Source organism: Chinchilla lanigera, unplaced genomic scaffold (assembly GCF_000276665.1).
Source record: "Chinchilla lanigera isolate Chin_1 unplaced genomic scaffold, ChiLan1.0 scaffold00016, whole genome shotgun sequence".
In the NCBI taxonomy this organism is placed as follows: Eukaryota; Metazoa; Chordata; class Mammalia; order Rodentia; family Chinchillidae; genus Chinchilla; species Chinchilla lanigera.
Genome location: NW_004955417.1, coordinates 12,519,853 through 12,542,032, shown reverse-complemented (window position 1 = coordinate 12,542,032; position 22,180 = coordinate 12,519,853). Strand labels below are relative to the sequence as shown.

The 22,180-nt window shown below is 43.1% G+C and overlaps 1 protein-coding gene across 2 annotated transcripts in view; it reads right to left on the bottom strand.

The window, feature by feature from the left end:
- Positions 1-22,180, bottom strand: part of Sdc2 (syndecan 2) — a 101,021-nt gene that overhangs the window by 21,342 nt on the left and 57,499 nt on the right. Inside the window, exon 1 of one of the 2 annotated variants that reach the window (XM_005381835.2) lies at positions 7,931-7,978. The exons of the other annotated variant lie outside the window; for it this stretch is intronic. Coding sequence (XP_005381892.1) covers positions 7,931-7,963 — 33 coding nt within the window. The 5' untranslated portion in view covers positions 7,964-7,978. Of the gene's footprint in view, positions 1-7,930; positions 7,979-22,180 lie in introns of those variants that run through there. 2 annotated transcript variants of the gene reach the window in all.

Here is a 22,180-nt window from a genome sequence, read left to right as displayed (position 1 = left end):
AGTCCCATTTAATAGTGAGAGGGCCCTTTGCACTTTCTAGCAGGTAATACTGTCTTCCAAAAAACAAAACAAAGCATAACACAAAGCTTTTCTAAAACAGGACAGACTCCTTCTATGCAGACTACACTCTATGCTGAGAAGGACTTTGCTTAAAGAAAGGAAATTAATTTGTACCAATGTTCCCTTTGAACAAATTGGTGTGTGTCTCTTCAAGGCCACGAGGAGGGGCGACTCAAAACGATTCTTTTACACCAGTCAAACGTGCTGGCCTCACTGTGCAGAACACCCAGGGATGATATATGCTCTGCACACACTCGCTTGCTCAACAGGACACAGCGAGGGGACAAAAGCAACTGGAAGAAAATGCGCAGAGGCACAGACCCGTGGTCTGAGCAGAGGCTTTCGTAACAGGGTTGTTTAATTTGGGACTGACCACGGCGGCGAGGTGGTGCCAATGCTGTTGGCTAACAGGGTTCAGAGTACAAGCTGGAAGGAAAACAAAGCCAGTCTTTCAGGCCTTTCTGCCTTGGCTGATGCAAGACGTGAATGCAGGAGAGCAGAGGGAAGCCCGGAAAGCAAGGCGGTTCCACAGAGGGGGAAATCCACTGCAGACGGAAATGCAGGTTCCACTTCCTGGTATGTTCAGCAAGGCAAGCAAGTGCCATGGGATCTTCATAGACCAAATTCCCAGGAGAAGCCCCACAGTGCCTACAAGGGAGGCAAGATATGTATTTGTCTCACTCCACCCCTACTGCTCTGGCCCAACAACTTCAGCACCCTCGTCATCTTGGGCCTGGACCATACAAAGACCCCCTGATCTGGCAGTGCCCAGTCCCTTACCTTGAAAGTTCTTCTCTGTAGAAGAACTGTCCTTAACATAACCACGCTGCTCCCCTCCCAAAACACCACTGTTTCTGACACTTCTAGGACAACATGGTAACTCCCCGGGAAGCGAAGACGCTCTTTCACTACTTGGCCTCTCCAGAATTCCTAGGTCAGCTGCTACTACCTCCTGCACCCAATCCCCAGCTCCAAGACAAGACACCACAAGAAAATCTGGTGACATCAATTTCCATCCTATAAATACCTAACAGTACATCAACCCCTTTAAAAATTGACCAAGGCAATAATGAGCTAGGCCTTCAGTATATGATGATTAAAAACTAGAGCTTAATACAAGGATGGAGCCAGACATGGTATGTGTTTATAATAAAACTAAGAGAAATGATTCTGTGCTAATCCTTTGGGCTTAGCTACGGCACCACAAAACACAACTTTAAGGCTTGATTTTAGGTATCAAGATTATCTGTCTATTCCAGAACGAAGAAAGGGACCATCACAGAACCCAAAGCTCTTGACACCTAATTCTGGGCTCTTTCTGCTGTACCAGAAAGTTGTATAACAAGAACGACATCAGACCATCCAACCTCGAGTTCAAAGGGATTAGCTACAGCTAAGGCTTCAGAGTTGATGATGTGCTGGGCATTTGGCATTAAGTGTTTCATAAACACGGCCTCATCTAATCATCAACAATCCCCACTGTAAACCAAGATGATCTGGCCTGAGGTCACACAGCTCAGGGCTGGGAAGTCTACCTTAGTGTGCCATATCTGTCACTGACAGTGACTTTCTCCCTTTACTTTGATTCGCATACCATAATATAAAAAGGCCCTGGGAAGAACTGCAGTAAGGAGCCCTGGTGAACTCTGATGGGCGGGAAGGCCCTCGGGTAAGTCAAAAGTGCTTGGGAGGCAGGGGATAAAGCTCTTTAAGAAACACCTTTAGTTCAAAAGTGTTTCAAATATACTTTATAATCATTAATTATACAAAAGCTAAATAAAATCTCTTTAAGGAACACTTGAATACGCATTCCACAAAGTAGGAAATTTTATGTATTTACACATGTATATTATAATGAAAAATAAACCCAATGCTGGGGGAAGGGGTAGGGGGCTACAGGAAAGTAGGATCATATTTGGATGTAAAGTGCAAGGCCCAAGGATGACTGGGGTTGTCATACAAATGACCCATTACAGGCAATTCTGGAAAAATGGCACAAGTTCCACACAGCTTTTGAAATAAACCAAGGCCTGGAAGATGACAGAATTCCCTACTGCAATTATTTCTAGCCCTTCAATTCTGAGCTATTCATTTGGAATTTACCACAAACCCACAAACACTGGATCTCAGAGTGGGCGTTCTATCTCACCACCTAGAATGAGCACTCTCAGAAGAAGCTCAAGACGCAAGAGCAGCAGTGCCTGCGCCCACACTTCACGACTGTTAGTATCTTCTCGTGACCAACAAGCAGGAAAGGCTCAACAAGCAGCTGAATTCTGATGTTCCTGATGGGCTGCATCCAAGCTTTAGGCTATTTAGTGGAAAAAACAACCAGGTCTTTAAGGAAGTTATCTGGTTTCCCCGCATCTGCAAGAAAACAGATCAACGTTTTCCTATCTGGTCTTTTCGCAAAAGGGAAAACTGGAATTCAACTTTATACAGCGAGAGGCCTGCCCTAAAGGTAAGTGCACCTTTAGAAGAAACTCCAACTCATGAAGAATGCTCCCAGTGTGCCAGGCACAGGGCTACGCAAACCCTTCCCAAAAGTAACAGTGACTCAGTGTATAGTACTTAACTGTGGGTTTTTCCTTCTTTGTTTAAAAAAGAACTATTTGGTTCAAACCAGTGAGATTTCCTAAGTCAACAAAGTTCAAATAAAATTCTTTCAAAAAATGTTCAGTGCAATAATCATCAAATTAGCTCCCCCTCCTTCCCCTTCAAATAGTCATCGTGCCAGAGGGTTATCTGGCTACTCATCTAAACACGTACATATGATTTCATTTCATCGATATCATTTGCAGAGAAGATACCTCGCTGTGTGTATGCTGGTTATATCTCGGGCTATGACACAAAACTCTTGTTTTCTTCCTACCGTGTTTGTTTATTGATTCTACAAAACAGTATCTGGCTCAATGAGTAGGTTGTTGGGTAAATTTATAATAGCATCTCAGATCCAATGATTCAGAAAGATCTGGGGCTGGGGATTTAGCTCAGTGGCACAGTGCCTGCCTGGCAAGCGTGAGGTCATGAGTTTGATTCCCAGTACCGGGAAAAAAAACCAAAGATCTTACATGCTATTTAAACTACATGCCGAACTTCCCCCACCCCAAGCATTACCACACACACAACAGGATGTCTTGCCAGTCTCACTTCTTAAACTAAAACTCGATAACAATAAGCAAACCCAATGACACACAGTCACTGGGAATAAACTCATCTGCTGGTAGCCACGTTACCAGTGCATCATTCTACAAACCCTATGATCCAAGCTTCTCGAGCTTCACAAGCCACCTTCTCATGGTGGAGAACCTTTAACTGAACCAACCAAATGGAAAGAATCTAAACCATGTGCCCAAATTCTTGGTACAACTCACGCTTTGTAACTTGGAATAAGTACAGATACAACTACTTAAAAGCAAAATATCTCATCTGGAGGGAAATGTTACTTAGTATCTTTTTGTAAGTTCTGTATTTTAAAGACTATAACATGACAAAATTAAACTGCATTCTTTAAATACCCTTCCAAAGCTAAGGTTGTAGCTCAGTGATACAGGACTTCCCTAACAGGTGTGAGGCCCTAGGTTTGATCTTCATTGGTGCAAAAATAAAGCAGTTAAAATTAAAATACCCTTCCTAAATTAACTGATTTATTGCTCATACTGAACAAGTCTTTCTCCTCAACAGCAAGGAAAATGATAACCACAGGGAAAAACAAAAACATAAACAGAACACACTGACAATTTATTCTTCTATTTGTGGCAATGGGTTCAGATCCCTCATACAGAGAGAGAAGGGAAACAATCTTTGTGCTGAATTGAATTTGCTGGCAACTAAAATAGGGATCTAGGAGGCAACGTATATTGAAACAACGCTGGGGACTTTGAGTGGGATTATGTTGAATATGCATGACACACAAAAGGAAAATGTTCATTACTTACAGATGTAGTCCACGTTGTGCCCCCCCCCCATTTTTGGAATGTCAAAAACAGGGAACCTTGGAGCTATGTTATTATAAGCATTGCTGCCTCTCCCCCTCCCAAGCTACAATATTTCGGTATTTATTTTGCTATCCATAGGACCACAGTTTAGACTAGAGTAAAAATAGAAGCTGTGTGAGCCGAACCTGAAAAGGCCTAAGTGCTAGAGTAGGTCAGTATTAATAAATTCTAACTGAAGTAACTGAGATGCTGTTTCCTGGTTGGAGTTTGGCAAGAGTGGGGGGAAAAAGATACTTGGAATTTACTTCTTATTCAGCACTGTTTTGCTAGAAACTACCATCACGGAACAGATTGCAAGGCAAGCACAGGAAGCCAACAGGCTCTGGTTTAGATTTTAATAATTCACTCTAAGGATTTTTAACTGCTCCAATTCTAGGCGCCCCCATACTCTCCGCCCCATAGGGCAACTAACAGGACATCACATTTGAAGCCCAAGGGACAGGAAAATGCCAATGACCTTGGCTCTAAAGGGCAGGCTACACCTTCCCAGGCTGCAGCGGATGCTAGGGAAAGAACTAGGCCCTGAAGCTCCCAGTAGTGACAGATGAACTGCCAACTGAGCCAGGTTTCAGAGAACTAAGCTAGAACTAACTATATTTAAACGTCAACAGGAACACATGTATTAGAGTTGAGATCTAAAACATCCCCCAAAAGTCTCACATTGACAGGTAGGGCCTCATCAGAGGCAGGTCGTGGGAGGTGTAACCTGTAACAGTGTATCCATGCCCCAGCTCCTCCCTTCTCTCCTGCTTCCCGGCCACCATGGTGTGAGCAGATTTCCTCCACCAGGCCTTTCTACTCTGGAGCCACCTGACCATGGACTGAACCCATTAAAACCAAGAGCCAAAATAAACCTCTCCTCCTTTAAGTTGCAGGTGTCAGGTATTCTGCCCCAGTGCTAGGAAAACTGACTAACACAATATGAGACTTTATTGCTGGCCTGCAGAGAAAAGCCCCGACAACTTAAAAGATGCCAAATTTACAGAAAGGGCCACAGGCCCTTTAAAAATCACACTTGCAATATGTTTTTAAGCATCTGCAAAAACTTTTACATCATTGGAATAGACTTTTTCTCTCTCAGGAATTATCTTAAGGAAATTATTTTAAAAAGAAAATCTGGGGTGTTTACTATTGTATCAAAGCAAAAATCACCAAGTACAGGGGGTAGCACATATGATTGTTATGCATGACACATTAATTTTCTCAAAGCAGCCACTAATAAACCATGTACCACAGAACAATAAGGAAAAACATAACACATAATTTAAAACCGTGCTATAAAATTTTTTTCTGATATTACAGCTAAAAGTTCTTATACATCTGACCAAGAATTGAAGGACAAATTTAGAAGAAATGTTAACCGGTTAAAGTAACAGGTTTGTGGTGTTTTCTCTCCTAATTGGTATCACTGTTATATCTTTGCCATACATAGTTCATACACACACTCACATAAAAGAAACAACACCAATGAGTCAGTCACATAAGGCCAGGGCCCAGCTTCCGCATTTCAAGAGTACAAACAAACTTTTGAAAGCAAATGTACTAGTTATTTAACAATTAATGCATTCATACATTGGGCATGTGCTTTTATATTTAAAGACTCTACAGGAAGTACCATGGAAGTATATGGGTATGGAAGTGGTAAGTACTAAAAGAAAAAACTCTGCACTTCAGAAAAATACCACAGAAGCACAAGAATAGAGCTTGTACCACTTCTAGCCACAAAGTTTACAAAGGCATTTAAGAGCCTGATAAAATGGATATTTGACCACAAGCTTCCAGGTTGTCCAGTTTCCTGGATCTAATTACCCTCTCCTTGTATCTAGTTACTCCAAGCATAGGAAAGCCCCAGGGAGCAGAGGCTGATGCCCACACCTGACCACTGTCCCTCACACAACTGCATGGCTGAAATGCCAGCTACACAGGGGATGTCTCACACTGCTAATGGCTTTTAGCGTCCTTTCTATTACACAGACCTCGTACGCTCACAGGGGGAGCCATTCCTGCTGATCCCGAGAAAGGCTCACCGACTCAGAGACTCTGATCTAGGAGCACTGCGTCAGTGAGCAGGATGATGACATACGCAGCTGGCTCTTTTTCTAGAAGAATATACTAACACTGAAAAACTTAAATAAATCTAAAACCCTAAACAAAGACAGCAAAGCTACAACAGAGACCACTGATTCTAAACCCAGTATTAAAAGAAAACAAAACACTGTTCTGAATGGTTGGCCGTTAATATCTAGTGCCAACTCACTGTGGCGGCTGCGCTGTGTGCCCAAAGGATTATTCACATTCCTGATAATCTACTGGAAAAACACCCTGTTTCTGTCCATGACTCATAGCCCCAGGGCCTGTATTTTTTTTTCATTATATAATGAATTGTTCTTGACCAAATGTTTTAATCAGTAAAATAAACAAAGGGGGCCCAGCAGCTTTTAAAGAAATAGTTTCCTTGACAGAGGAACCAGAAGAGATTTAAAGCTATTAGAGTCTATTATGAAATCCATCAGAGACCCTGCATGAAATTCCCCAGGAAACGGAGCCTGTCCAAGCTGCACCATGGGGTCTGGAGCAAGAGCGTGAGCTCCTAGCGAAATGGACCTGCTTCACGCGGTGCACTGAGAGCACACGAGCGGGGCCTTGCAAAGCTAACTCGGTTTAGGAAGCTCTCCTGTTGCTGTATTCAAGTGGTGTCTAAGAGCCTTTTATCTGAACAAAGTAAATTTACGGTCTTGTCAAACGAGGAGGGCAGGACAACTGCGAACCACAGTAGTTTTCCCACCAACAATGCACATGTGATTGGCGTGCAAACTGACCCGTGGCCAGAGCCTTAAAAAATCCCAAGGGTAACCTCCTGCATCAGACTGTGTGCAAAGACATCCCGACATCTGTGAATAACAGCATCATTTATTCAGTACTTTATGATATGAAAGTTTTGCAGGATGAAGGGGCAAACTACAAGAAAATGAAATTACTTGCTCGATTTTAAAAGCACTTTTGGGAAAATGTTTTTCTAAAAGCATATTTAATTACTTTCTTGCCCCCCAGAGGCTGACATATGATAATTCACTACTGAAAAGGACAAGTCTTAGTTGGAACACACATTCATAAACACCACTTCACAACACATACAGCATTTAGAGTTTACTGAGGTGCTTTTTTTTTTAAGAAAATCATTAGGAATGTAAAACCTATCAGATTAGCTCAAGCAATTTTTTTTGTCTTTCTCCAAGAAAGTCCAGGAACAAGAGCAATTTACAAGCTGATTTCACCAGTTTTGTAGCAAGCCGTACCAAAGGCTTCTGTACGGACTCAGCACCCAAGGGTGCTGAATAAAACTTATGACACAAAACTCAACATCTGCTCGAAAAATTCGCACCGCTCCTAGGATCTTCACCTTTCTTAAAGTAATGGGTCACCCCATTCCTACAAATGTCTTCTGTGAAGTGACAAAGACAGGCCTGTAACCCACACCTCACACACACAAACACCTTTTGTGGGATAAAAACCCTCTGGTCTACCCATTACAATTTCCCAGTCAGTGCAGAGACTCACTGAGAACTAAACTCCAGGATCCCTGTCCATATCACTGATCTTGTCACATGCCTTGTAAGAACGGTCCCAATGTCTAATAGATTTAACTGCTGCAGGCACACTTGCCCACAGGCAGAGCCTCTGCCCCCAGAGTAGAGTTAATTATTTAATTGGTACAGATCAGCGTGCAGCTGGAGACTAGCAAGGTCACAGCGCTCATGTGTAAGATGCCAAATGAAGGCGCGTCCACTCCCCACCCACCTCAAGGCAACAGCTGAGGGTGTAGAGGATGGAAACGCGTCCGTTACTATTAGCCCTAGCTCTGACTGACATACCTGGCTTTGGTCAATGCTCCAGAACAAAGACATCCTTCTACTTCTCCCTTCCTGCAGCTTACTCTCATGCGCCGCGTGTAGAAAAATGCTTCTCACCCCTCCTGCTTTGGAGGCTGAAGAATGCGGCCAAATGGCTGCAGCTGCCAGGGCAACCCCTCTGGCATGCACGCCAGCAACTCCTCACCTAAGCGCCTTTCCCCTGCCTTGCTGCCCTGGTCCACCGGTGATGGCCACAGGCCCTTCCCATGTCACATTGCAGGGCAGCCCCCATGGAAACCCATTTGGAACTGCTCAAGCTCATACCAAAGAATGATGTTTTTCATACAGATTGTTCTTTTTAAATCCTTTAAAACAGCAGCTGTAATCAATCGTGCTGGGGGCCTCTGTAAAGCTGCCATTTGGAAAGCCTTCATATTGATCCTCTTCCCTTTCACAGCTTTTAAGGAAACAATCCCATGCTAGGAAACCATAATCAATGTCTCTAGATTTTGCTAACATGAAACAGTATCCAAGTTAAAATACATACATTTTTAGAATTGTGTTAAAACCATAGCAGACATAATACACCGAACTGTTTACCCTGCCTTTCATTCAAGCGACCAAATTTTTTAAAATCACTTGAATGAATTCACTAATTATTAAATACTGATTAAACCTCAGCAACTCTTGTAAGAGTTGTTTAGCAGGTGACACTGGCTTTACAGATGGAGGAGAAATCTGTCTTCATCGGAGATCTGGCATTTCCAATTCTTAATTTGCAAGATAATAAACTTTTTTTCTCTGTGCCTATTCTCAGAGAAAACTATCAATTTTCAGCCTGTGTTTACAGACATTTATGACTCTGAGTAGTCACATCCTGACTGAACTTCCAAATACCAGAATACGCTAAGTCTTTTCACAGGAATTATGGTAGATATATTATGCTGTCAAGTTCGCCCTTTCACACTAGGCCTCTTAAAAGCACAAGCAACTCCAAAGGCAAAAAGTCAATATTTAAAGCTACAACGAACAGATAAGGCTATTTGGCATTTTCATTTAAAAATCATATTAAAAACCTTCACCAATGTCAACAGCCCATTTTCAGATTAGACACTAAGGAAAAGCACAATTTCATGTAACGTTTGTTATCGGCACTTCTGTTTAAAAGGCCAAAAATGAAGACTTTATTAAAATACCATACAAAAAAATGAGCACAGAAGACTGACAACCCATAATAGTTTGTGGGCATCCATTCAGTGCAGCCCCTACCATGTGAATGAAATTAGATCTCGCCAAATCTAAAGAACTGGCAAAGGAAGAAGAAAGAAAAGAATATGCTTTGCTCCCACATAACAGTAATTTCAAGAGGGTGAGCTACAGTTTCTGAGGCAAATATCTGATATTCATTCAGGTTTCACATTCCTGGTATGCATGGACCACAGGAGTTTACTGAAGGGATGGGTGTACAATTTGCAGATTTTTTTCAATGAGAAGTTTAACTCCCTCTCCATACCTATTCCATCCCCTCAAATTAGAGAAAACCTTTGCTTTTAAACCAAACTGAATTAGCAAGAGCTAAGAGCTCTGTAAAACTGCTTAACACTAGCTGATCAAGGGCCCAGCCTGTTGTCAAGCCGCACCTCCTGGGGCTGTCACACAGGGGGCATTTCACAGCTTCACTGGCCCAGGCAGCCTTTTTATCCCCAGCAAGTCATTTTAAGCAACTTTTTTTTTTTTCCACCAGCAAACAAATCTCTGGGCTTCATCTCTTCCATTGTAAAATTGCTGCGGCACAAAAGAGCTGAAGCATTAAAGAGAAACCAGAAATCAGCCTGGTCAACTAATTTCAATCCCATCCTCTTAGTGGAATGCTTTCATTTGAATCAGGGCTGTCCGGTAAAATGTTCAGCAATGAAGGAAATGGTCTACATCTCTGTTGTCCACAATGGTGGCCACCAGCTACCTGTGGCAATGGAGTAAATATAGCTAGTCCAGCTGAGTGCTGAATTTTAAAATTTTGTTTACTTTTAACCAATTTCTGTTCAAACAGTCATGTGGGGCTACTGTTACTGGGCGATGGGATTCTAGAGAAAGTTCTTAAGCTGTTGTTAAAAGCTTGGACCCCTCAAAGCCATATGCCTGACTCTCACTTTGCTAGTTCGATCCTCTCTGCTTAAACTATGACCGCACCTCAGCAGAAGTCAGTGCCTAACAACCTATTTGCCTTTTCCATCATGATTCTCCCTTGGAACTGCACACCCAGCAGAAAAATTAAGGATTCCACTGTGCCTAGGTGATTTAATGACTATTCAACAAATGTTCTGTTATTTGTTTATTTAAGAAGAAAACAGCAGCTTTTGTGAATGGATAGACCAATGACCTTACTTCCAGATAACAGATTATTATTCAGTGATTAAAAAAGAAACAAGCTATGAAGCCACCAAGAAATACGAAAGAAGTGTGGTAGATATCTCGCTAAATTAAAAAAAGCCGGTCTGCAAATTCTCCATACTATCAGGTTCCTACTTTTTAAAGGGGGGGAGGGGAGGCTCAGGTGAAAAAAATTTCAGGTACCACCAAAGCTGACTGTATGGCAAACAAGTTCATCAATAACAGGACCAGAACACACTATTTTCATGAGGCAGAAGAAAGAATTAAGTTACATTGGTTCAAACAGATTGGGCCACAGAAGACTGCATGGTTGTGGGGGGCATGATTGTCTAGAAGTAAAGGCTATGACCTTGAGTGATAGAGTCCCGAAGAGAAAGGGCTCCTTTAAACAGAAAGGGGAGGGTGCTGTGGTTTGGTGTGGTGTGTCCCAAGGATTCATGAGGCCAGCTGCTGCTGCATACGCCTGAATTCAGAGGAACCCCACAGCACAGCATTTTTGCTGCTGAGAAAGCTGACCACTCGTGGTAACAGTGATCACTGTTTCTCTTCCGAGGTGCCCTGGAGACCCTGCTATTAACTCAGGGTCCTCGCCTGAAGATCTAGGCCAGTCATGGTGAACATTTTGTGCTTTCAATGATAAAAACAGCCTGCTGCGGAACACATGCCATAGATCTGCCACCACGGATAGGCTGTGTCCAGCCTTGTCGAGCCTACCTACCTACCTTCCTACCTACCACCACCTCCACCCCTGTTAGAGACCTGAAGAGACCCTGTAAGCTATTTACAGAACCTGACCATCTGGGATCCACATAGTTCAAGAGTTAGTTCACTTATTCAGCAAGCACCTACTAGATGCAGCTGGAAGGATGAAGATGCAGAAAATGCCAGGAGTTACTAAAGTAAGAATCAGAAATGACACTTGATAAGAGACACATTTTCGCACCTAGGCTGAATGATTATAGACTCCTGTAATCGTTTTGGCCACTTGCTAAGGTAAGGAAACACAGTAGTTGGGAGATGTGGAGAAGGGAATTCATCTTAAAGTCAATCCATCTAGACTGCAAATCTGAGTTATTCTACCTATAAAATAATGTCAGTCTCCAATCTGCATGTGAAGGTTAAAGAAATGAAATATTTACAACAGTTAATGTAACTGCAAATATATATAATGAGAACTATCTGCATAGGTGCCTTTGCTGTCTGAGGTATGTAAGGTACCATATTAAAAAAGCACCTGTTCTTCAATTCAAGCCACTTCAAGGGAAGTCCATGGCTTTTTCTGTCTGCTGTAACTAAGCGGGGTCACAGTGATCCACTAATCCTATGGTGAACAAAACAAAAGGATGCTGAAGGTAAATGAAGGAAAAAATCTGCAAGTGAACCCTAATCTAGCTCTGCCTTCAAATAAATCTATGGAGCTAAGTTCCAGTTGATCACTTAGCAGTAAGCAGATGACACAACAACTACCCTACAGAAAAGGACCACAATGTGTTACAGAATTGAAAAATCTGCTAGAAATTGTAAGATGGTTTCTAGCCATCAATTTCTGGTTTGTGGCTCAGATATCAATCGGTACGTAATAGAGGATGGAACAAACCTTTGTTGTTTTCAGCAAATTAGCTTACACAGCACCTAGACTATGAGGAAATACAAAGTCATCCCAGGGGAGCACAAAGTGTCCAATCAATCTGAAACCGCAACACAGCCTGAGGAACCTGTAGACACCCACCCACCTCCCAGCAGTTGAGATGCTGCCAGAACCTCACATTCAAAAGGTACAAAAAGGACATAAAGACTAGACTAGAAAGCAGAAAACATTATTGCTGGCTGGACTCGGTGGTCCCCAGCAGATAGTCAGAGATGTTTCAAAGCCCAAAAAATGTTTTCATAAAATGGAAGATTTTAGGTATTAATCATCTTCCCCTTTAATATGAACCAACATTTTCCACCAGGGGCTCTACAATCAAAAGCCATTAAGAAAAAGATTCTTTCTGCAGCCTCTCCTATGGGGTCACCTCTCAATTGTCCTGGAAAAGGCAGTAATAACATACAATGAGGCCACCGAGGTGGATTTGGGAAGAGAACAAGGTGGCAGCCACCACCTGGATACTGCCTGAGCCAGCATGGATGGACTTTAATAGAAGATAAACAAACCCCAATTTACCTTCCTAATAACCCTCTCCTACTGGGAAAGCCAACCCTTCAATTTATTTGTCCTGAGCCAAGACCTTTCCAGAAGGAAAAGTCTACCTGTGCAATAATATCAAGCGCCCGTAACATGACAGAGTCACAATCCAAAGGCGCTAATGACACTATTATCTCTCCCTCTAGGTTCCAAAAGCCACCCAGCTGACAAAGACCGAGCTTTATGAAACTGGAAACGTTTAAGGTCTGCTGTCAGGATTTCTTGTTTGTGACAGCGAAGTTTTCAACACAGATTTTTGTCTGGCCTGGTACTCTGCAAGCCAATGGGACGGGTGCCGCCCTTGGAGGCACCCACGAAAGAACAAACAACTGGAAAACGTCAGAATTTCATATGGTTTAGCATACGGAAATGTGCCTTTCTTGTTGCTTTGTTTCTATTCTCAAGTGTAATAATGCAGGGCAGCAGTACACAAACTCGGGCCACAGGCCTGCCCCTTCCTTCCTTCGTTCATCCCACCGCCACAAGCCTACAAACTCTTCCCACCCCAGGACTTGGCCCCAGCTCCTCCGCTGGCTGAACAGCTTCCCTCAAGTCCTCCTACTGCCCCGGGTGCAAAGGGGAGCCCCTTGAAAGAGGCATCTCACATCACCTTGTACCCAGGGCTTTCTATTCCAGCAAAGTCCAACAGACACACAACTCAAGCCACGTGCATAACTTTAAATTATCTAGTGGTCTCATTTATAAAGAAAAGTGAAATTCATTGCTCAGTTTTAGAAAGTAAAATGCACCTAACAAAATTACCATGTTGACCAGTTTTCAGTGTACACTTCAGTGGCCTTAACAACACTCACACTGCTGTGCGACCATCACCACCACCAACCCTCCCAGGCCTTCCTCATCATCATGAACAGAAACTCTGCCCATTAAATAACGACTCCCGCTCTCCCTCCCCCCAGCCCCTACTTGCTGCAGTTACGAATTTGACTGTTCCCGGTACTTTCTGTAATAACTGAGTATTTGTCCTTTTGTGACTAGTTCACTTAGTCTGCATTTTAATGCAGACTGAATATACCTTTTCCAAAATGTTTGAGATCAGAAATGTTTCAGATTCTGGGTTGTTTTCTGATTCTAGATCATGAGATGTCTTGGGAATAGAACACAAGCCTAACCAAAGAATCACGCATGTCTTACATATACTTCGTACACATCGCCAAAAGGTAGTTTTGAACCTTTTTACTAATTTTAGGCATGAATCTGTGTCATGGTGTGGAATTTTCCACTTGTGACATCATACTGGTGCTCAGAAAGTTTCAGATTTTGGAGTTTTTCAGATTAGGAACGCTCACTCTGCAATACTTCTGTTTAACCTAATAAAAAAGATTTTTTAATTACTAGCAATGCAAAAATTATTGGTATTTTATACTCTTGTTTATCCCAAGTCTTCGAATTCCAGCGTGTATTTTATTCATAGCCTTCTGCACTGTGGCATGTCCACATTTCACACGCTCAGGGGCCAGATGGCCAGTGGCTATCAGTGGACAGCACAGTTCTGTTATGCTGTGTTTTCTTTTCCTCATTGCCTTTCTCCATCTGAAATTATTTCTTTGTGAGTCTACACGCTTTTGTATCTCCCCTCAGTAGAATTCAAGTTCCCAAGGGCAAGGTCTGTGCTGGATTTTTATTTCCCTGCTCTAAGCTTAGCACATATTAAACATAATGATATAAATATCTTTAGACAAATATTTTAAAGTAAATGTTTTGGAGTTGGAAGGGTCTGTCTCCAAAATATCAAGCAACCCTGAAATATCTGGACAGAAACATGACTGGATGCCAGCGATCACTCCCGCTGTACAGGAGAGCAAAGCGGCAGCCGGGGACACAGAGGAAAACCTGACGCCAGGCTGCCCTGGCTTCACCACCTCCTAGCTGTGGGACCTCTCTGAACCTCAGTCAAGGTTCTCGTCTATAAAACAGAGATGACAGTAGCAATGCCTCTCACAGAGCTGTCAAAAGTACTCTGAACGGCACCTGGCACTTGGTAAGCACCCTTCCTGTGCACCTGCTGGATTAATAAGCTACACGGGTACATTTTACCACCGCCATTGCAGGGCAATTTGGTACCAGTCCAGGTTGACTCGTCCCTCTGCCCAATCGTCTGCAGATGGCACAGGCCATTAGGTTCAGGCCCGGGGTTCATTCCTGGGTTAGGGTGAAGCTCTTACTAACTACACAAAGAGGACATTTCAGTATTAAATTCCTAAGTAAAAGTGATGAGAAAAGCAATTCTACAAAGGCGAATGCCCCTAGATCTAACAGCAGCACAAGGCGAAATCCACGCCCTTACTGAAACAGAACGGTGCGTGTGCATTCTTGAGAGCTCCGCAAACGTGTGCTCTGTTACACAATCACAAATCAATGCGTTGTCAAACTCTGCCATAAGTTCTTATGGCTGGCTAGCATTCTGGTTCTCTAGAGCAGTCTAATGGAAAAAAGTTCTCATTTTTCCCAGCTATGATGCTGTGCACTGGAATTTTTTTTTTAATTCTTTTCTGTAGCATGATTCCCTAGTATGTATGGGCCAATGTCTTATATGTTCTTACACTGTTTTTCAGATTATCAAAAAATGATGGTTCTTCACCAGATGAAACCCAATATTCTTATGTTTCCTTTGTAGCCATCAGGATGAGACCTGCAGTCCCTGGCTAGGCGGGATCAGCACCCCTTCTCAGCCTGAAGCAGTTACTGAAGACAGACTTGGCCTTCTGCACCCTCTTAAGAATAAGAGACCAAAAGGAAGAAAGTGAGATAGGACAGAAGAAATAAAACTAGGTAGAAAGGAGACAAGATAATCGAGATTTTTTAAAATGGTACTTTGAAGAAAAACTTCACCTTCAAGACATAAGCCTGACTTGGTTTTTTCCTGTTTTTCTCCCAAAACAGCAGACCAGGCAACTTCCTTTCACCTACAAACATGTTTGCCCGTTCCCTCTTTACTTGCGAATGGTCCTCTTCCACCCAGACGGACACCCTTTGGGATTTCTCCTAAGAATGGACATTATCTCCTATGGGTGAGCCACCCACCCCCACCCACTAGGTAAGGCTAAGACTACAGATCATCATTCCCACCACCTCGTTCCCAACTTTATTGCGCCTCACTTCTCTGAGCACCCGCACTTGTATACCTGCCTCTCATAAATCCTTCTCATGTTTCTTTAAGAGATAATAATAATTTTAAAACATAGAGAGGGTGCACATGTTCACAGCACCCCTGCTCACAGACTCAGCCTCCAAGAGCGAATCTGAACTCCCAAGCAGGGAGTTGCCTGGGTCTGCAGAGAGACCTCGAAGAAGACACTCAGCGTCCATGCCTCACTCCTTGTCTATAAAATTGAGCAGCAGCACATGGCCGCTCTAGGGCCTGCTGAGAAAAAAAATGAGTTACTATATGCCAGGTACTTTTATAGCACTCAATAGCTGTCATACAGTGTTATTACAGGGCCTTCCGCAACCAGATGCTAACTTCTACAGCGTCATTTTAATTCCTCTAACAAATATGTATGCACCAACTATGGGCAAGGCACTGTGTCTGCCTGTGTTTGCTGTCACAGGAGCCAGTTATGATCTAGGTGTAGACAGTGCTATACTCAGGAACCCCACCAAAAGGAAACCCACCCCAGCTGATGGGGAGAAGAGAAAGCGTTTCATGGAAGATAAGGAGAAGGAGGAGGAGGGGAAGGAAGAGGAAGAGGTGGGTATGTGAACATGGCAGAACATTCCATCATTATGCAAGCACCAGCCAGGGAAACTTCTCACCCTTCTATGACATCCAATGACCTCTCACTACTCTTCATACCTCTTGCTTGCCTTCCTGACTTAGGTCTGCCTAACCCCTGAACATGGGGAGTTCCCTGTTCACCTGCCCTACCCCAAAGCGAGCAAAGTCTCACTGACTGAATGCACTTTTCTGCTAGTTTCTCTTAGGAGTAAAATCCCGTCACAGTATTTCCCAAATGGTAGCCTCAGCTATGGGCCCCGAGGTGGACCACACTAACCAGCTCCTGGCTTCAGCAGACCATCGCTTCCTTGGCAGTGTCTCATCCGTTCACCTTCTACAAACTCAGAGATACAAGGAAGGACGGCTGGACTCCGTCTCTGTGGTATTTACTTCAACCCCGAGACAAGTGTTCCCCACAAGAGTTCTGCCTCCAGGGTCCTCCTCAGGCGGAGGTTTGCGTCTCTCTGACCCATCCAACTACCTTGCCTGTCTGGCTAACACAGAGAGCATTCTAGGCCCTTCTCCCAGGCACTCTATGACTGTTTTAGCAACTGGACAACTGTTTAGTGCCTCTCCTAGGCTATGCCTTAAAGGTACATAATGAAAAACAAATTTATTCAAGCTGTTCTCCCTTCTGTTTAAGCCAACTCTTTGGGTTGGGCAACAATTTATTCTTTATAGTTTACATTGCATTTTCCACCCTCACAAGACGTATTCTTTCACTACCAGATGTGCCAAAGGTAATTAAAAACTTCTGAGGGAGAGGCAGAGACCACAGGCTTTCCTGGGGCCAGGGTTTACCTGGCTCAGATCTCAGACAGCTTCACAAGAGAGGCAATTTTTTAAGTAAAGCGATGAAAACAAAGGCAATTTTTTCAGTGAAGCAATGAAAACAGAGGCAATTTTTTAAGTTTATTGACACTAAAACACGAGCATAAGCTTTCCTGCTATCTTAGTTATGTTTCTTGTTGCTGGGACAAAATACCCAACATCTGCAACTACAAGGGGAGAAGTGGATTCTGGCTGTCATGTCAGTCCACCATCTGCTGGCTCCAAGGCAGGGTGGCACAGCACAGGGGCATAGCTGTTCACGGCAGGGTAGACAGGAAGCAGAGAGAGAAAGGAAGAGCCAGGAAGGGAGATATGCCCTCCCAAGTCACACCTGACCTGCCTCCTCCTACGAGACTTTACCTCCTAGCAGCAAATCAGCTATAAGCCCTCATCATCCAATCGCCTTCCAAAAAAGCCCTGCCTCTGAGTGCATGAGGCCCTTGGGGGAGAACTAGGTACCAGCTATAACACCTGCCGTACGCTAGGTAAAGAGCCAGTATTTCAGGCTTCTTCCAGCAGCTGTGAAGAAAAATGTGGGCCTCAGAGCACAGCAGACCTGGATTCAAATGACAGGAGCTTTCTGTCATACAAAGTGTGGATACCACAACCACCTTCTGTGATGGTATAAAATCTGCCTGCACATAAGGAAGCCGGCGCATAGTAGGTGCTCAAAAAATATGACATCTATTCCACTCCTCAAAATCTGGTAACAAGGTTGTAAAGGTAAGATTTAGTTCAAGAAAAAAAAAAATCTATGACAAGTATTCTTAGGAATTCTTAAAGGTAGTAGAATATGCAGCTATTTAAGACTTTTAAAATAAGATGCCATTTTCCTTTTCAAACTGCATTAAGAAAGGAGAATTCTTCCCTATCATTTTGCTACCAGAATTCTTGCACCTGGGCTTTGATTATATTTGAACAGCCATGAAAGCATATTAATAAACTACCACACATACACATAAATGTGCCCTTGTCTAGTATGAATGCTTAAAATGAGATTCTAGTATGCAAATAAGGCCCATGCTTCTCAAATTCCGAAGTCAAAATAATTATTTTGTTTTTTGGATGTTTTTGTAGTTGTTTTTTGAGACAGGGTCTCACTATGTAGCTCAGAATGGCCTTGAACTCGCCATGTAGCCTAAACTGGTCTTGAGCTCGCAGTGATCCTCCTGCCTCAGCCTCCCGAGTGCTGTGATTACAAACATGGGCCACCATATCTGGCCAGAATAATTTTTTATTAAAAAGACTACCTACCAATTTCAGCAAAACCTCTTTTAGTATATACATATATATGCTTAGTTATATTTGACATAAGACAAGTATAATAGTTATTACAGCTTCTTTACATGTATAAGTATGCCCACTTAAAAACTGTTATAGTTTACATTTCATTATTTTCCCAGATATGTTGTGAGCAGAATGTTTAGAAACCTTTGCACATTATTCCTTATTGTTCTGATGAGTTAGCTATGGTGTTTACTTCCAGAACTACACAATTAATGGTTTTGTAACTCCATAGCATTAGAACAGTATAAAGTTATCAGGGAAATGTACCAAAGTCAAGTTCAATGTACTTTTTTTTGAGACAGGATCTCACTGTGTAGCCCAGATTGGCCTGGAACTAGCGATTGTTTGCCTCAGCCTCCAGAGTGCTGGGACAAACAGGCATGGTGCCACCACATCCAGATCCATATATGCATTTTTATTGCTTTGTTTTGTTTTGTTTTGGTTTTGGTACCGGGAATCGAACTCAGCACCTTGCATTTGCCATGCAGGCGCTGTGCCACTGAGCTATATCCCTGGCCGAATATACATGCCTTTGAAGTACAAGTTCCAATCTTAAAAAGAGAAATATCTAAGAGGCCCAGAATAAAGTCTGCCAAAAAGCATCAAGAGAAACCAGCAGACGTCTCAGTCTGTGGCTTTACACCTCTGATGCGCACTCCCATCTCCCAGGTCAATGCTCACTGGCCTTGGGTAGAAAGGGACTCCAGGTTTCAAGCCTGGCCCAAGATCACATGGCTAGTTCGCAGCTAGGAGGCAGAAGAGGAAGCAGGCTACGGCACTGGTCTTGTGGGTGGCACGCCCACGACATTTTATGGAGAAGATATGCCCATCCTATGGGATAACTGCTGAGCTCTGCCATTCTAACTGAATTTTAACCCAGCAACTTCCTGGATATCGATCACTGCCTACCCCTGAGCGTGAAAATACCATTACATTCGAATCGCCATTGGATTTCTTCCTTGCAGTTACCCATACAGCTTTTCTAATCAGACACATCCAGAACCTATGGAGGAAATGCAGTGTTTCTCAATGTGCGTGTGACGCACACACGGCTGATGTCAGGGAAACCTGGACACAATCATAAAGACGGCACGCTTAGCACCTTGCTTACTGAATCCACCACTGCCCGGCCCTGGATTCTCGGTCCTCTTCACCACACTTTCTGCCTCATCTCTACCCTAATACAAGACGACATATGCATGCAGTCTTAGGATCTAGAGTTGTTGAACGCTACTTACCCAAAGCCCTATTAAGGTAAGACTTGACCTAAATTCATTCTACCGCACAGAGAAACAATGAAGATTCCTTTCAGTACAATGATCCTCTGAGACCCTGAAATACCTTAAGAATCACAGAAGTCAGATTCCGCACGGTTTCAGGGATCAGTACAATCTGTCAAGACCTCTTCATATACACTTAGAAGGGGACAGATCAAACCTGACCATCTCTAAGAAAACGTCTATCTCTAGAAAAATTAGGAAACATTTTCATTTTTAAAAAATTGATGAATTTGCAGATGGTAAACAGGGCCTCTCCCCATCAAAACTAAACAGACATTCCACTTCTAAAGCAAGCTCCAGAAATAAGAACTGAGTGTATTCAAGCTTACTCCCATTTGAGGCTAATAAACTGTAAATAAAATACTTGATACATTTCATGCTTTTACTGCTTAACATACTGTAACTTTCCCCCAAATTACTTTCCTTCCTCAATACACAATTTTTTTAAATGTACAACTTTTAGAGAAATTGCAGAGATTACTAAAGCGCCACTGCAGATAATTACACTAGTTTTCTAAATGAGAGCAAAGTTCACCTCCCCAAACAGTGGGTGAGATGCTTTGCCAAGGCACCAGTAGGGTAGACTCCACCCCTTCCCAATGAGAGGTATTCAAAGTTGGAGGATTAAACACAGAAAAATACCTGAGATCTTGAGGCATTTCTTTGGACAGTGCTATTTTAGGTCAGAAATCAAAAGTCAAGAGTCTGCATTCCAGACAAGCAGAATGCAACCACAATACAAGTGAAAAACCTTAGGTTCTGAGTACTGTATAAAAAAAAGAGCTTCACATTCCCTACTGAAATTGCATTCACCTTCAGACATCCCCTTGCAAAGTTAAACAGACTGAAAAGCCCCTGATGGCTTCTCCCCAGGCCTATCACCTGGGTGCTCACGGGCACGCCACCTTCTTATCCTTCTCTGCTCTCCCATCCACGGTACAGGGGGCAGACACGTCCATTTTCAATAGCAAAAAGAAAGGATTTCTATCCTGTAAGAGTAAGGTTTAAATGTAAAGCCTTCCCACCAATACAATTAGGAACATCTGCTTCTTTCAAAGCTGTGTAATTACCAAGCCACCAAGCTACAAGGCTACGGGAACAGGAGGTATAACCAAGATGCTGGACAAAACTGCCTCCAGAATACAGGCCTGTAGCTTGTAATTGGCAGGTAACTGGACATAGGGTCTGTTGGTTTGTAATGACAGAGCATAGCCATGGCTAGCCCAGGGCTAAATATGGCAAATGTCCTCACCCAACATGTAGGAAGCACACAGAAGTATAACTCTCAGTTCAAACATGCCTTCATGGACAAAGGGCTTGTCAGCTCACACAGAATAGAAGTCAATGTGTATTTTCTGTGCAGAACAATTTTAGCACTGGCGCACATAATATCCCAAGCACAGATCTGAATGACCGATGGCCTCTGCTGATCAGCTTTCTGTTACTGTAACAAATAGTTGAGACAAATAAACTTAAAAAAAGGAGAGATTTCTTGCAGTTCAAAGGTTTTTGGAGGTATCAGTCTGTGTCCAGTTGATCCCATTATTTCAGGGCTGGGGTGAAACAGCACATGGTGTCGAGGAATACATGATTAGGGCGAACTGCGCATCTCATGGGAAGAAAACAGGGAGCGGAAGAGCCAGGATACCAATTTCCCCTTCAAGGGAACCTCGTCAGTGACCTAACTTCCTTCCTCAAGGCCCACCCTCACCACCTCCCCCCAGTGGCACCAAGCTGGAGACCAAGCCTTTAATAGCCTTGGGGACATTTCACATCCAAACCACAGCAGCTTCCTTACGAATGAGATGTACCTTTTAACAAATATATATGAAATATGGTTTATAGGATTTCCATCCCAGCTTTGAGACTTGCCCAGAGCCACTCTCAAGGCGGATTCTGGGGCAAGGAGCATCAGCAGCTCCTTAGTAACTTGTTAGGAATATTAATTCTCAGCCCCACCTCAGTCTTAGTCCATCAGAATGTGGCCTAGTCCTCTAGGTGAGCTTGAGGCCACTGAAGGTTTCAGGACTGCTGCCTTCGAAGGCTGAGAAAGAAGCAGAAGCAGAAGAGTCCAAGAGAGTCATAGGAAATGGAACAGCGAGACACTCAGGTGACAAAGGTGAAAGCCGGAAGATGCCAAGATATTCACAGCACTTCATCCCAGCCTAGAAGACCCAAGCTCTACTAAATTGGAAGTTTTTGAAAAATTTGGAGGAGATTATTAGACAACTGGTTAAGAAGAGCTAAGAAAAACTAGATGGAAGATTCTCAGGAAGGGTGAACTGGAGTAAGATCATAGACTATGGACAAGAGAGAGATTCACAAAGTTTTAGAACTAGAACTTTCAATAAGACTTGGCAGCAAAGACATCTCATGGACAGAATTTACAGAAATATCGATCGAGCTACGTCTGGAGGGAGACTGACAGTTCGTTACTGATGCCTGAGTAACAACAGGGTGTCAAGGGGGAAAGTTGCCCAGATAATTGGAGCAACTGGAGAGTGACTAGAGAGAAAAAAATAGGGAGGGTGTAGAGCCAGAAAAAATATTAGGGTGGTGGG